Source organism: Anguilla rostrata, chromosome 12, assembly GCF_018555375.3.
Source record: "Anguilla rostrata isolate EN2019 chromosome 12, ASM1855537v3, whole genome shotgun sequence".
NCBI lineage: Eukaryota > Metazoa > Chordata > Actinopteri > Anguilliformes > Anguillidae > Anguilla > Anguilla rostrata.
The window spans coordinates 22,655,912-22,670,576 of NC_057944.1; the positions used below are offsets into that span (position 1 = coordinate 22,655,912).

The 14,665-nt window shown below is 43.2% G+C and overlaps 1 protein-coding gene across 7 annotated transcripts in view; it reads right to left on the reverse strand.

Annotated features, from left to right (window-relative positions):
* The window catches only part of fat3a (FAT atypical cadherin 3a), a 203,289-nt gene that overhangs the window by 41,271 nt on the left and 147,353 nt on the right, over positions 1-14,665 (reverse strand). For all 7 annotated transcript variants that reach the window (XM_064303695.1, XM_064303702.1, XM_064303700.1 and 4 more), the window contains 4 exons: positions 12,235-12,374; positions 7,434-7,709; positions 4,329-4,539; positions 119-4,198 (listed from right to left, as the gene is read on the reverse strand). In XM_064303695.1, the coding sequence (XP_064159765.1) occupies positions 119-4,198; positions 4,329-4,539; positions 7,434-7,709; positions 12,235-12,374 (4,707 nt within the window). The remainder of the gene's footprint in view (positions 1-118; positions 4,199-4,328; positions 4,540-7,433; positions 7,710-12,234; positions 12,375-14,665) is intronic.

A 14,665-nucleotide genomic window follows, 5' to 3' on the forward strand; every position in this document is an offset into this window, starting at 1 on the left:
TATCTACTCTCTAAAGCTGAAATTTTCAATACCTTAACACCATTTTGCTATCATTAAAAACTACCTATTTATACAATTTACATATTTGCTTCACTGTAGTAACTGAAGACACTCTTACCTGTGATGTGGTAGCTGACTTGACGATTGATGTCAGAACTGTCATCATCTTGTGTGTTCAGCACTGCCACCACCTCACCTGGGGGGTCGCTCTCCCTCACAGCCCCCCTGTAGTAATCCTCCACAAAGTTGGGTGGGTTGTCGTTAATGTCGGTGACGATGACGGACACAGTGGTGCTGGAGGACAGGGAGACAGTCTCTCCCAGGTCAGACGCCACAACGGCAAAGGTGTAGGATGGGGACGTCTCATAGTCCAAATCTTTGAGTGTGGAGATCCAGCCTGTGTTACTGTCAATGGTGAAGGTGTCAGCAGTCCAGTCCATTTCCACATTCGGAGGGGAGGCAATGCTATATGTGACCTGTCCGTTGGCACCCCAGTCTGGGTCCAGTGCTCGCACCTGTATTATTCTTGTTCCAACAGGCATCCCCTCCATTACTGTTGCCTCGTAGGAAGTGGATTCAAAAGCTGGCTTGTTGTCATTCAAATCTAGGACCTTCACCTCCACGTCCACAGTGGACACAGAGTCTATGCGTGCCTGCTGCATTGTGGCGGAGACTTTGAAGTGGAAGGTGTCGATGACCTCATGGTCCAGGGGCTTGTCCAGCTTGATGACACCCGTCTCCTTCTCCACAATGAACATGGCATCCTGATTGTTCTCTCCTGTCTCTCCACTGATGATGCTAAAAATGGCAGAGTGGCCAGATACCAGGTAAACGGAGCCAAGGGCTGCACCTATGGGGGTGTCTTCAGGGACAGTGAAAGAATACTGAGGCTGGGTGAAGGAGGGAATGAGATTCTCTGGGTTCAGGACATGGATGTACACCGACACCAGAGAATGCTTCATGGGAATCCCTCCATCAACAGCTTTCACAAAAAAGGACAGTATGGAGCTCTTTAGATGGCTGAAGCTACCTTTGGTGACCATCCATCCATTGTCTGGATCTATCTCCAGGATGTCCACCACAGGGACATGGGCTTCGCTGTAAAGTGAGTAGGACACCTTAGCATTGGCACCATCGTCTGGATCGTAGGCCTGGATCTGAGTGACTAAGTACCCCTTGCCTACATCTGATTTTACACTTGCCCTGTACTCTACTGCTCTGAAGCGAGGTGCATTATCATTCTCGTCCACCAAAATCACCCTGACTGTACAATACGAGGCTCTGCCACCCCCATCCAGAGCCATCACTGTCAGGACAATATCCTTATTTTCTGGGTTTTCCCTGTCCAACTTCTCCAAGGTTGAGATCTGGCCATTGGCATCAATGCTGAACTGATCCTTTCCCACATCATTGATGAAGGAGTATGCTAACTGGCCAAATGGTCCAGAATCCATATCAGTAGCCTTTACCTGGACCACTTTGGAGCCTACAGCAGCATTCTCCCGCAGCTCTGCCACATAGACATTCTGGATAAAGACAGGGCTGTAAAGGTTAGCACCAAGGACTCTGATATGTACCTGGGCAGTGCTGGTGAAGACCCCATCTGACACAGAAACATTGAGACTGTACACAGGCTCCAACCTCTGCTTTCGATGACTGGACAAGGTAATGATCCCTGTGCTACTGTCCATGGCAAAGTTCATCCTCTCATTCCCTGACAGAATACTGTACTCCAGCTTGTCAAAGTCAGAGCTGTCTGCATCAGAGGCCTGGACACAGGTTACAAAGTGGCCCTTTGGTGCAAGTTCGCTAACGTACGCCTCGTACAACAGCTGGTTGAACACAGGAGGGTTGTCATTCATATCATTCACAATGACCATGACAGCAACCTCGCTGCTCAAGGGAGGAAACCCATTATCTGTTGCCCTGACAATGAAGCTGTACAATTGTATCAGCTCATGGTCGAGCATGCGTGCTGTCAGAATGAGCCCACTGCTGCTGTCAATGTGGAAATAGTCCGTGCTGTTGTATACATTGGAGAAAATTTGATAGCGTATTACATTGTTCTTTTCTGAGTCCATGTCTGTTGCCACTACCTGAAGGGCTGGGGTCCCAATCATTGAGGTCTCGGAAAGAATAGCTTTGTAGGAGGTTTTTTCAAACACCGGGGCATTGTCGTTCACATCCAGAATGATAATGTCCACATCTACCTCTGCTCTTGCCCCCGTAAGATAGTCTGTTGCCCTGATGATAAGTCTATATGAAGGGCTAATTTCATAGTCTAAAGAATTAATGACACTTATCACTCCTGTGTCAAATCCAATGTTAAACTGCAGTGATGGGTCACCATCTACAATAGTGTATATAATATTTTGGCCCTCAGGACTTGTAGCATTTATTCCCAAAATAGGGGTGTGGACAGCTACATCCTCATTAACTGACACAGCATAGAAGGACTTGTCAAAAACAGGCATAGCTTTGTTCACAACAGTAATGGGAAACTCTACTGTGGTAGAAAGGGGTGGATATCCCCCATCTCTGGCATAAACAACCACCTCGTACTCCACATTGGATAAGTCAGACTCAAAGGCTTTTTTCAGATGAAGGTCACCTGTGAGCCTGTTAATTTCGAAGTGGCCATGGTCATCCTTTAAAAAGTAGGACACCTCCCCGTTGATCCCCTTGTCCCGGTCCACAGCTGTGACCCTAAATATTGGGGACCCAGGCTCAGCCTCAACTTGCACAGCTGCGTAATAAGGGAGACCAACAAACACAGGGGCATTGTCATTGATGTCCTCCACCTGGACCTTCACCATTACTCTGGCAACACGCAAGTGGTCATATTCCCGACTTGCCTCCACCACAAGCTCATAAAACTCCTGCTCCTCTCTGTCAAAGGGGATTCCTGTAGTTTGGATTACACCTGAGGTCGGTTTCATCTTGAACCTTGTCCCCGCATTCAGCAGGCTGTACCTGAGGGGCTCATTGAGGCGGTTGCCTACAGCATTGACTACTGCTACTTTAGTGATGTTGGTGACATTCTCCTGTATAGATGTTGAGTACAGGTTGTGTGTGAATACGAGCCCACTATCCATAGCCTCCTTGACTAATACAGTTATCAAAGCTGTGCTGGAAAACTTCCCATCAGAGACCTTCACGTTAAAACGAAAGCGGTCCTTGGAGAAGTTGTTGTTCTTCACAGTGAGTATGCCGGTGGTAGGTTCCATGGTGAAGTGCTCCAGATTTCCATCTATCAATGTGTAGGTCAGTTCAGTTGGTACATTGAGGTCTGGATCAGTGGCAGAGACTTTCAGAACCTCCACTCCAACATACGTGGGAAGAAGCAGAACGGTTTCATAAGCATCCATGGAAAATCTTGGCGGGGAGTCATTAGTGTCAATGACCTGGATTGTGACTTCGGTGGGGCTTTCAGCTGTCAGCTGTGGTTTGCCACTGTCTCTCACATGCACATGGAAATTGAATTTGGCAAATGTTTCATGGTCTAAGTTTGCAATGGTTCTTATAGATCCTGAACTTGAGTCCACAGTGAAAAACATCTTGGCTGTGTCCTCCACAATCTGATATACTAGGAGAGCGTTCTGGTTCCTGTCAGCATCAGTCGCTTTTATTACCAAGGGGTTGTTGGTGGTGCTCAGCACCACACTGTTGATCGGAGCGGCCTCACTAATACTTCCAGTGTACTGCAGTTGCTGAAATACTGGGGGATTGTCATTCTCATCTACAACCTGAATATTAACAGTCACATTTGAAGCCATTCCTGCCATATTGGAAGCTTGTATGATAAGGATATATGAGGTGGTCACTTCATAGTCTAGAGGTTTCTGGGTTGTGATGACCCCTGAGTACTGGTTAATTTTGAAGGTTCTTTCCCCGTTCCCCTGCTTAATGTCATAGATCAGGGTGGACTGACTCATGGCACTGATCATGGTGACAGAGGTGCCTTCTGCCACATTCTCGTTGACCTCCGCCTGGTATTCGTTCTGAGGAAACTTGGGGCTGGAGTTGTCAGACAGGGTGACGGAGATCCGTACCACAGTGGTTGCGCCCATGGGTGGGGAGCCGTTATCTATCACTCTGACAGTGATAACATAATAGCCAATAGTTGTGAGGTCCAGTTCCCGGGCAACAGAAATAATACCTAAGACCGGTTCAATCCGGAATGTGTTCCCCGTGTTCCCTAAAGGAAAGAAACAGAGCTACTAGTATTCAAGAAAATAGTATTCCAAATATAACGTCTGCACTTCAGTTACACTGAACAATTAAGACATGCAAACCTTTTTAACCTCCTTCCTCTGTGAGATACCCACCTGCTTCGATGGCATACAGGAGCTCGGCATTCTCCCCTTTGTCCTTATCTAATGCAGTGACCTGAAGGACAGCAGTCCCCACTGCAGCCGACTCGTACACTGAGCCTTCGTATAGTGCGCTGGTAAAGTAGGGGGCGTGGTCATTGGCGTCCTCCACATCCACCAAGACCCGTGCCAGGTTCCTACGATATGGGAATTCCTGGTCCTTCACCTGATTGGACAGAGTGAGAGAGAGAGGTAGAGATGGGGAGAGTAAGAAAGTGAGAGATGTTAAACCACCACATCCCCAAATTATGTCCCTTTAAACTGCTTGTATTCCAAAAAAGCATAATCCATGCTTGCAGAGCAGATTAGGAAGAGGTCTTAATGAGAGTGATATTTACATGATCACATGCTGCTTTCGAAAACAATTTACTGGACATGGAATTCACTGAAGAGAAGGGCAATAGGGAGAAACACTATTTTAGATTGTGTGCCACATAATGTAGTAAATCTGCATAAAAATAGCATGGCATTATCACAATAATTGGAGTAGAGCTCTTCTAAATTATGTACCTAGTGCTTATTTAATGTTTGAATAATATTACAATGACCATCTGAATCACAATATGTCTCAGTGAAACTGCAGCAGAATATTGCTGCTAACATCTGCGTTTATAAATATTTAACTAGGGCACACCTCATTTTAGCGTTACAAATAAATATTCAAGAACACAAAATGGCTTGGCCTGCATGCTCTATTAATTTCAGGTTCATAATGCAAAATATGAAAAACAAAGTTCTGCACTTAAATAAATCTACGGTAGAAAAAATACTATTCAACAGTGAAAACTTTTGCTCATTATTTTCTTTGCATCTGAGTCATTCACTGACAACATATAACAAAATCAGTTACAGGAATGGTAAATCCATTTATATTGCTGCACTTTATAACAGAATTTTTATGCAAGGGTGCAGTTTTTGTTATGAGATACTCAACAACCTAAGGCTGTTACATGATAAACAAATGCTACTCCTCTTAATATTTCAGCTGTGCCACACCTATAGATTCTATGAAATTTCATTAGGATTCCCTTTGAGTTGCATTACCCGCATCGTATGAGTAAGACAACTTTTCTTATCACAGCATAAAATTGAACTTGAGAACATTTCACTAATAAACGTATGCTTGAAAATTAGTTGAAAGACATTAAAACAAGCTGGGATTCATATAACAGAGAAAGAGTTTAATATTTGTGCCAGCCGTTGCAAGCAGCTAAATGAAATTAGAGTGAAGTCAAACAGTAAAATATATCAGCATGGCCCCATTTATATCCCATAATCCCTCACAGGCAATTTTACAAGAAATTTCTCAAACCATTTGTTGCTCCTAATGAGGGGAAAAATGCAGATTGGTTCACTGAAGTCATCATTAGTTTGACTGACTAATGAAGAATTTAAGTGGAATGAAAGCATGGGTACTGCTGGCCCTTGGACTTCAGATCAGGAACATTGAATACATATTTAATTTAATAAATGAAACAGTGCAGAGGTAACACACAATATGGTCCCATCAAAGCAACATGCTTAACACGTTTTACACAGTCTCCATCAGTGGCTTCAACTATTCAAGCGTTCGTCACTAGTAACTTACCGTAAGCCTGACACACACAGCAAAGTCAACTCTGACAAAGTAATATCCATTGTCTGGGGAGCTGCCAATGCATTGTAAACAATATCCCTCTTACCTTTCCTCTCTAAAAGCCTTGCATAAATGGGCTGTATCCAAACAGTTGATATGCTACCTGACTCAAAATAAAAAAAATAGATACTAAACTGTCGTGCTTCAAGGTTAGCCGCTCAACTGAGATGACTTTTCCCTCTGCGACCAAGGCCCTCAAATCTGCAAAAATGACCATGTCCTCTGTCTTGGTTGTCTTGATCTCTCTGCTGTATTTAACAGAATAAACCATCACATCCTCTTGGCAATCTTAATAGAAATTGCTATCCCCAGGGATTTTTTTGTCCCCATCTGTTTTCCTTGCACATCTTTGGCCCAATAATATCCTCCCACACTCTCTCTCTACTTTTCACACACTGATGTACATATTTGCCTTAAACTCTATCTCTACAAAACTGGGCTACTTCATCTACCAGAAAAATCCTGTCCCCCGAAGGATCCCCTTGCTAAAATGAAGGTGTTTGCTTGCCCATCTGCTAAAAATATTGGTATTTTTCATTACAAACCAAAATCAGTTACCCATGTTGTTGTAGCTGTTGACTCTTTCTCAACAATATGTACAACCCCCCTATGTTTCTCGCTATAAATGGTGCCCAGTTGATTGTCCAGGTCCTTGTGCTGTCCCAAATAGACAAATTAAAGTCTCTCCTTGCCAATCTCCTGGCATGTGCGATCAGGCCCCTTCAACTCATTCAAAATGCTGTTGCTGCCTTTGTCTTTAACCAATAATAATACTTACATGTCACACCTCATCTCCCTCCACTAATTATTAGTTACAGTATGGTTAAAAAAAGTAGGAACCGTTGGTCCAAACATACAACCTTTTAACTAAAACCCATTTTGAAAATTTTATTCTCCTTCAAGATTGGTCCATTCCACCCCTATTGGTCACCTTGCTATCCCCATGTGAAAGGGTCCCTCATCTTAGTGATGTCTTTTCTTTACTATGGGCTCCCAGTGGCAGAATGATCTCACCACAGTAGTTATGACAGTTGAGTCACTGTTCATTCTCAACTGCAGACTGAACACCCACTCATTCAAACTCAATCTTTATCAAATAAACTCTGAATATTGCTACATTTAGCACTATATCCACAAATACCCTGTGCTAGTTACATTCTTGTATCCTCCCTCTTGCACCTTACATGACATTTAAAGTTGTGTTGTAAGTTTGCCTGCATTTTTAAAATACTTTTCCCCCTCCTCTTCCGACCTGATTAGAATTGCTTTTATAAGATTGTTGTTTTTGTTAGATATGTGCAAATTTGATGCCTGACCTCCACCCACTTCCGAGAAAATTTGCAGTTACAACACTACCAGTAACTCACAGTAACTGGCTCCTACATTAGGTTAGGTCTGGGGTGGGTCAGGTGCTCTGCTCTTACCATGATGGTAAGGATATGCTGGGTGCGGGCCTCATGGTCCAGCCTCTCAGTGGTGTAGATGGTTCCGGTAGTGGGATCGATACGGAATGTGCGCATGCTAGCTGGGTCGATGCTGCTGTGAATGGAATAGCTCAGTTTGTGCTTCTCGTCTCTGTCAGTGGCCAGCACTTGCACCACCTCTGTGTCTGCGGGCGTGTCCTCCGAGATGGTGATGTCATAAGTTGGCTGGGAGAAGACAGGCCCATTGTCGTTGTTGTCCAGCACGGTGACGTAGACCTGGGAAGAAGGTAAATTAAAAACACAATCACAACAATGAGGCAGGCATAACACAGCGGAGTTCATAACGCATCAAACTGTCTGTAAGTGAAAAAATTAAGACTATCCTACTTGGTATTTAAGCAACTCTTAACACGTGCTAAAATATTCATGAATGCGCTCTATACATAGCAAATTCCTTAGTAAATGAATTATGCACAGTAGCTTGCCATGTGTGCACTGCATATTGAAGGAAATTACTGTGGACATCATGGAGAACTATGCAAAACAAAGATAAATACATAAATGATATCACAAATTTTCCACTATAAGCACTGGATAATTGCAAAATGAATATGGCTGTATGCCCATGGTATTCTAAATATGAAACAATGACAGCCCACAATTTCCCACAGCACTGAAACCCGACGCCTCCATCTGCAAGTGCTTTGGTTCTGACACAGAAAGCTGCAAAAACCAGTTCCATTCACAATACTGCCATTCCTGGAGACCAAATAATCTCAGCCACAGTCAAAGGGTGTCAAACAATAGACAACCGAAAGAGAAAATGGTTAATCTGTGCAGACTGTAGAGATGCACAGTGTTTCTTTCCTGCACTGTTATAAGATGCACTGCCCTCACCCCTGCATCTATCTCTCCTGTGCTCCTGTGCCTCTGCTCTGCGTAGCTAAATGAATTCATGATGGATTCATGGCCGGATATTGGGGGGGAGAGTAAGTGTTGAAGCAGGTCTGTGTGTGTGTGTGTGTGTGTGTGTGTGTGTGTGTGCGGGTGCGTGTATGTGAACGTGCGCTGGTGTCCTAAGGGTGGGGTTGTGTGACAGACTAATGGGTCTATGGTCTGCAGCACACACCCCTAAATCAGTGGTGACCGTTTCTACTTTCCCCTTGATCAAAGGGTCTGACCTACATCCTGTCTTTTTAAAAAGACAAAACAATAGATCACAAAAGCATTTTGGTAGAACCCCTTTGTTCTCCGGACGAGGGACACAATTATAAACGCTGTTTGCATTCTGCTTGCTATTGCTGTGAATTATATTAACCACAGTGGGCCTCGCTACTGATGTGAGTCATGTTTACTTAGAAAATAGCCCCAGTTTAATGGACAATCAGAGCATTTCTTTAGAAATGGAAGCAAATCACAATGGAAGGTAATTAACGTGCCTTATTAATAATGACCTCGGCACTTGAGAGAGGATAGGCAGAGTTAATTAAGGCATGTTTCTCAGCCATGTGTAAGTCTGCATCCTCTCTTAAACAGCAGGAGCAGTAATTAGTTTTCCCGAAAATGCACACGATGAAGGGCGGGCAGAAGCCGATTTTGGCTTGATTTGGTTCTTTATTTCTCTGCCTCTTTAATGAGGACTGGCTTCCCTTTCATGCTGGCAGTAAGCCTTCATTTGCATTCAGCCCTTGTTATCGTTCAGAAAGAGTGCAAAAAAAGAGACAGGCTGGGGTGCAATATAGAGAGAGAAAGTGTGCTACAACGAGGTAAGGTAAGTATACTGGAGAAGTATGAGACAGGGATAGGGAGGAGAGCACAGAATTTAAGCGGGTGACTGTGAAGAAACACTGAGGAAACGGAGAGAAGGAAAAGAAAGAGTGAGGAAGGGGGTTGAAAAGTTCTGAGGAAAAGAGCTGTCAGGTGAGAAATTAAGAAACAGGGATGTAGGTGATGATGAGAGAGGTTCAAACAAAGGATGGGGTAAAAAGGTGTGAAACAGCAAAGAGTGAGAGAGGTAACATAGGAAGACAGGATGACTGAGGGAACGAGCAGGTTCTGTTTGTTCACTTTCTCTCCCTGCAGCTGCAATATCTAGATTAAAGACAAGACAGCTTCTCACTCCTTATGTAAAGCAAAGAGGTTTCTTTCTTATAATCACATATGTAAGGCTAGATGATTATAAGCAAAAGCCAATGAAAGTAGTGAAGCCTTCCATTATTTCCTTTAGGAATTCACAATTTTATGAATTTTCATGTGCTATTTTCGTCTGACCGACATTGTTGTATCTTGGTAATCTGCAAAATTATGGGGTGAATATAGAACACACATGTCACATAAACACTAGGGAGCAATGTGGAGGATTCATGTGTGTTCCATATGACAGGGTGCAAATTCCCATGCAATCCCTGCAGCTCTATTAAAATGCTAATCTGTCACAGTGTGTTTGAAATGGCCACCTTCTGTCAGAGCGAGAGAGCGTAAGAGAGAGAGAGAGATCGAAAGGGAGAGAGAGGGTCTTCCAAACACGCTCACAGCGTTTCGAATCCTACCAATTGCTCAATTAAATTAAATATCACAGACAAAGCAAAGCAATGGGACTTCTCAGATGGCTTTCACACAAACAGCAGAATGCTTGCTGTTCCCCGGGGCTGACAGCCGACGGCTTCTCCGAACTCCGCACAGACACTGCTCCACATTTCTAAGTCAGCTTTAGCCCTGCTATCGGCTTTGCTTCAAAATATTCCTGCAACAAGCAATTACCACCTCTGAGGCTAAAAAAGAAGAGTCCCTCTTGTGTTCATTGTGTACAGACCTTTATTCTATCTACCTCTATCAACTGTGGTCTTTGCTGAATAGAACATTACCTTCCATGATAAACATTATCACTGCTACAGGGTATGAATCATAACATGACCACCTTGTCGACAAAATAATACACTGAACGCGTCAAGATTCTGAATAATTGTTTGCTGTTGTTTGAAGGCAGTGAGACAGGTTCTTCAGATTAGTCAGACTGTGAGGCAGGTAAGCCATTGTTACTGATTATTTCATTTGATGCGAAGCTCCAATCAAATTCAAATGCATTGTTACAAATACTGTGACAGCAACATTGGGACATTAATGTTTACTTTCCTAACAGGTACAGAATTTTCAGGGTACCCCGCTGCCCATAGCCCAACTTTGCACATAAACCGTTTCTTTCATTGTAAAGATAGGAAACAGAAAAGGAGCAAAATTATTTGCGAGCAGTTTTTTGTAAGTATACTACGAATGCCTACACTACAGATGGCTCTTAAATCCTTATCTCCCGCCGTTCTCTTTAGTATTCAGCTCCTCACGTTTAGCTTCAGCTCGACGCATTACCCGCTCGTTTATCAGTCAGCACAGCTGGAGAGGAAGCAGCCACCGCAATTTGTGTTTACTGTAACTCTCCCCTCGCCCTGTCCTGAGGAACACGGATATACTGGTCCACATAAGCCCGAGAAAACACCCAATGACTGAGGACAAAGTGGGTCACGGCAGCACTTCCCTTTCCATCCACTTTTTTTTTTGTTTGTGGAAATTTCTGTGAGACTGCAGCAGTAGCAGAGGAGATGGCAATCGGGAGAAATTTTCTGCTTCGCGTTTGCCGTTGTTGCTTGTTTTTTCTCTTTTTGCTTGCACTGAAGGAAAAAGAATATCAAGGGGATGAATTGTTCACGTCCTCCCTCTACGTCACCCTCCCCTCCTCCCCACACCGAAACTTCCAATTTCTATCTGGACCGGTGATAAGTTTGCCACAGGGAAAGAAAAGTTATCACCTTGATGTTGCAATTAACATGCCTGGACATTAATATGGCAGACACGCTCATTTGTGAAAGACAGTGACACCATCCATCACAGGCACATTAAAGGCCACTATCACGGCAGTGGCATGCGGTCAGCTGGGTTTAAATAAAAGCCATTAAAAGAAGCAATTATATTTTTTGCTGAGGGGAGACACAGCAAGGGACTGCTTTGGGACTCTTGCTAGCATTATTAACCTGTCCACCATTTGAGACAAATTTGAGAATTGAAATATGCAAATGACTACCCTTGCATTTTCATCTCCAGCTATAAGATGGAGAGGGGCTGAAGAAAAGGTGTTGACTGAATCAAGGTTACATCATGAATAATGAGGGCCTGTGAAAGGAGTTGTCCGGAGGTCAGTAAGCCAGTATTGCGGAAGAATGTGACAAGAAGTTGCAGCAGAAACTAGCTGTGGACGTTGCTGTCCTGTGACATTTGTGGGGAAAACGAAAACTTACGGGAATCTTTGGATTCTGAAGGTAATGCCAACGCATGCATTAATTTTGTTTCACAGACATGAATGTGCTAGTGTTCAATTTGAACGAGTCATAGTTTACATATATAGTAGAGCCTCAAATATAGTACTATTGCTAAAGAATCGGATGCTGGAAAATTTGATATGAAGAAGGGCCGGAGGAAAAAGAAAATAGTTTGCAAATGAAGCAAAGGTCACTGATACTGATGCGGCTACATTGTTGGAAAGCTGATATTTTAGTTGAAAACTGAAAGTTTCATAGCCAATTAGGACATAGCCAGGCTATATCTGAGTAAAACCTGAGCTATATTGGGGTTAACCTAGTCCGTTTATGTTAAAACACCTCACAACCTACGTTCCACTCTTCTAGCATTTGCTCACTGGGGAGAGAGTAAAATGATAAGATACAGAGAATGTGAGACAGTCAGACAGTACTGTAGAGTTAAGGCGAGTAAGAGGGTCTGTACTACAGTGCACACGTGTACAATGGTGGAGTACCTGTGTGGAGGCGCTGTTGGTCCCATCCGTCACCTCCACGGTCATGTTGTAGAAAGACCGATGTTCTGCGTCCAGTGGCTTCGCTATGACGATGGTTCCCACTCCTTTCTCGATGTCAAACATGCTGTCGTAGTTCCCACCTGCGTCCGTACGAAACACAGGCCAGAGGCGAAGGCTTTAATGACAGCGGAGACCTTCTCAAGGGCAGCGGCCCAGGAGGCACTCTTCTCATTATTCATCACATGCAGTAATGGATTCATAATGCGTTATTTGCATTATGGGGGTAGGAGGGGGTGTGGAGGAAACCCAGAGCAGTTTAGAATTCGCTGTACACAATTTCCCGAAGTTCCCTTTTCATTTCTCCCTGAAGAGCTGAAAGTGCAGAAGTGGCCGATCGTGCTGAGAGCTTATGGTTAAAGGGTGAGCTTTAGCTGTGCCACACCAACGTAGCGAGTGTCTATGATAGAGAAGGTCACAAGTGATTTGTATGAATCCAGACCTCAGGGAGGGATGGTGGGAAAGGGACAGAAATGGTAAACTATCAGTCACTTCCATATATGAACCAAGACAATACACACATGTCCTGCACACATTCACATCAAAGGAGAAATGACGCAGACAGATTTAACAACCAAAACACATTCCTAGCCCCAGATCCACCCAGGAAAAAAATACATACAGATGTAGCAAAAAAGAAAAAGAAAAAAAAGGCCAGTAATAATTCTTATGAAGGGCTTTTGATTTGATAATAAATTTCCTCTATATCCCCTTAGTGTAATAGGAGATGGACAGGCACTTGGATGAGCTTCGTTTATTTATTCATCATTCAGAGTAAGTGCGGCAGATAAGGCAAGGTAATATGGAGATATAGCCATTCGTTTCATTAGCTGCGTTCTGCGTTCTCCCGCAGTAATAAGATGCCAGCAATAAATGTGCCGCTCATCTATGGGATTATTAACCCTTATCACAGCCCATCTCTCTGCATGGAATTCTCCAGATCTCCACGTCAGTATTCATTATCACCATCCATGTAGCGCGGCGGATGTTTGTGCTTATCGCTGCAGGAGCGCTAACTGGACTTTTTCAAACAAGCAGGAGTACGGGGGACTTCCCTAAACCTGATGAGCAGAAGACTGCTGATGTCTCCATATTCAGATTTCATGTTACAGAGAAGACAGAGGAACTCTTATGGGGCATAAAAGCCTATAAAACATTGATGAGACCTTGATGAGTTGACCGTGAGGAATGGCTACTGCTTAGCCGTGCTAGTCTCCGATCCGCACTTTCGTTTATTACTCACATCTACAGTGATACTGAGCAGATGATAAGCGCAAATGGCATATATGAAAAGGGCACCTTGGGATCAGGTTGTTCCCAGACTGAAGACCTACCCACTGCACGCTGGAGGCAGATGTACATTACTTATAGCAAAACTGTTAGAAAGCTGGCATAATTAGATTTTCGGTCGGAGACAGAAAGTACATTAAATGCATTTTGAGGAAATTGAATGCAGATTGCTAAACCCCCATTACGGATGACCAGATCTGTCAGAACAAATCAAGCCCTGGGGCTAGAACTCAGCACTGCCTGAACACAGCACTTGACAGTGTTCCACCTTCCACCAATTTATACTTCATGGAGAACATATTTTCATTTACAGTAGAATTTACAATTAATTTGATAGAATGGGTGTGGTCCAAGTGCACAAACTGCATTAGATCCTAAATGATGCACTTTCATCTTCTTACAAAAAAAGGCTGTGCTCCCAGCTGTAATTAAGCAGCCTGAAGACTTCACATCCCCAGAGAAACAGTGTGGCAAGCCTTGTTTTCCTTACACAACGTCAATTAACTCACTGGAAACCAATAAATGAACGGAAAAAGGAATTTAAATGGTGAGCATGTCAATTTAGCTCCTATTGAAAATGCACTCGTCTCTGAAACTACACCACTAAGACCAAAGTTAATTAAACGCCAATGCCATTTCACAACGCTAATTGATTTAAACAAGAAATTACCTGGCCTTCACTGCTTGCAAGTGCTGCACAGAATGAGGGAGAGTCACCCATCTCTAGCAGTGTGACTGACGGCACACTTGTAGATCAAATTAAAAGGATTTCCTTTTGACGTTACGGATTAGAATATTACTGACCTGCATTCTGCAAGAGGGCATCACACAACAATCTAAGAATAATGTCTAAAAAGGCTTTTCAAATCAACATTCTTGATTTATCTGACTTATTTTAAAAACAGAAATACAGAAAATATTTTCCATCAGATATTGATGGTAAGACCAAAATTCTGAATAGTACTAAAAAACAAATATCATTATTTTTTTTGACATATTTTGACAATATTTCCAAACACATACAAAGTTAATAATAATTTATATCTTGCAATTGTCTAATATCTCCATAAAATGTAATAATTAA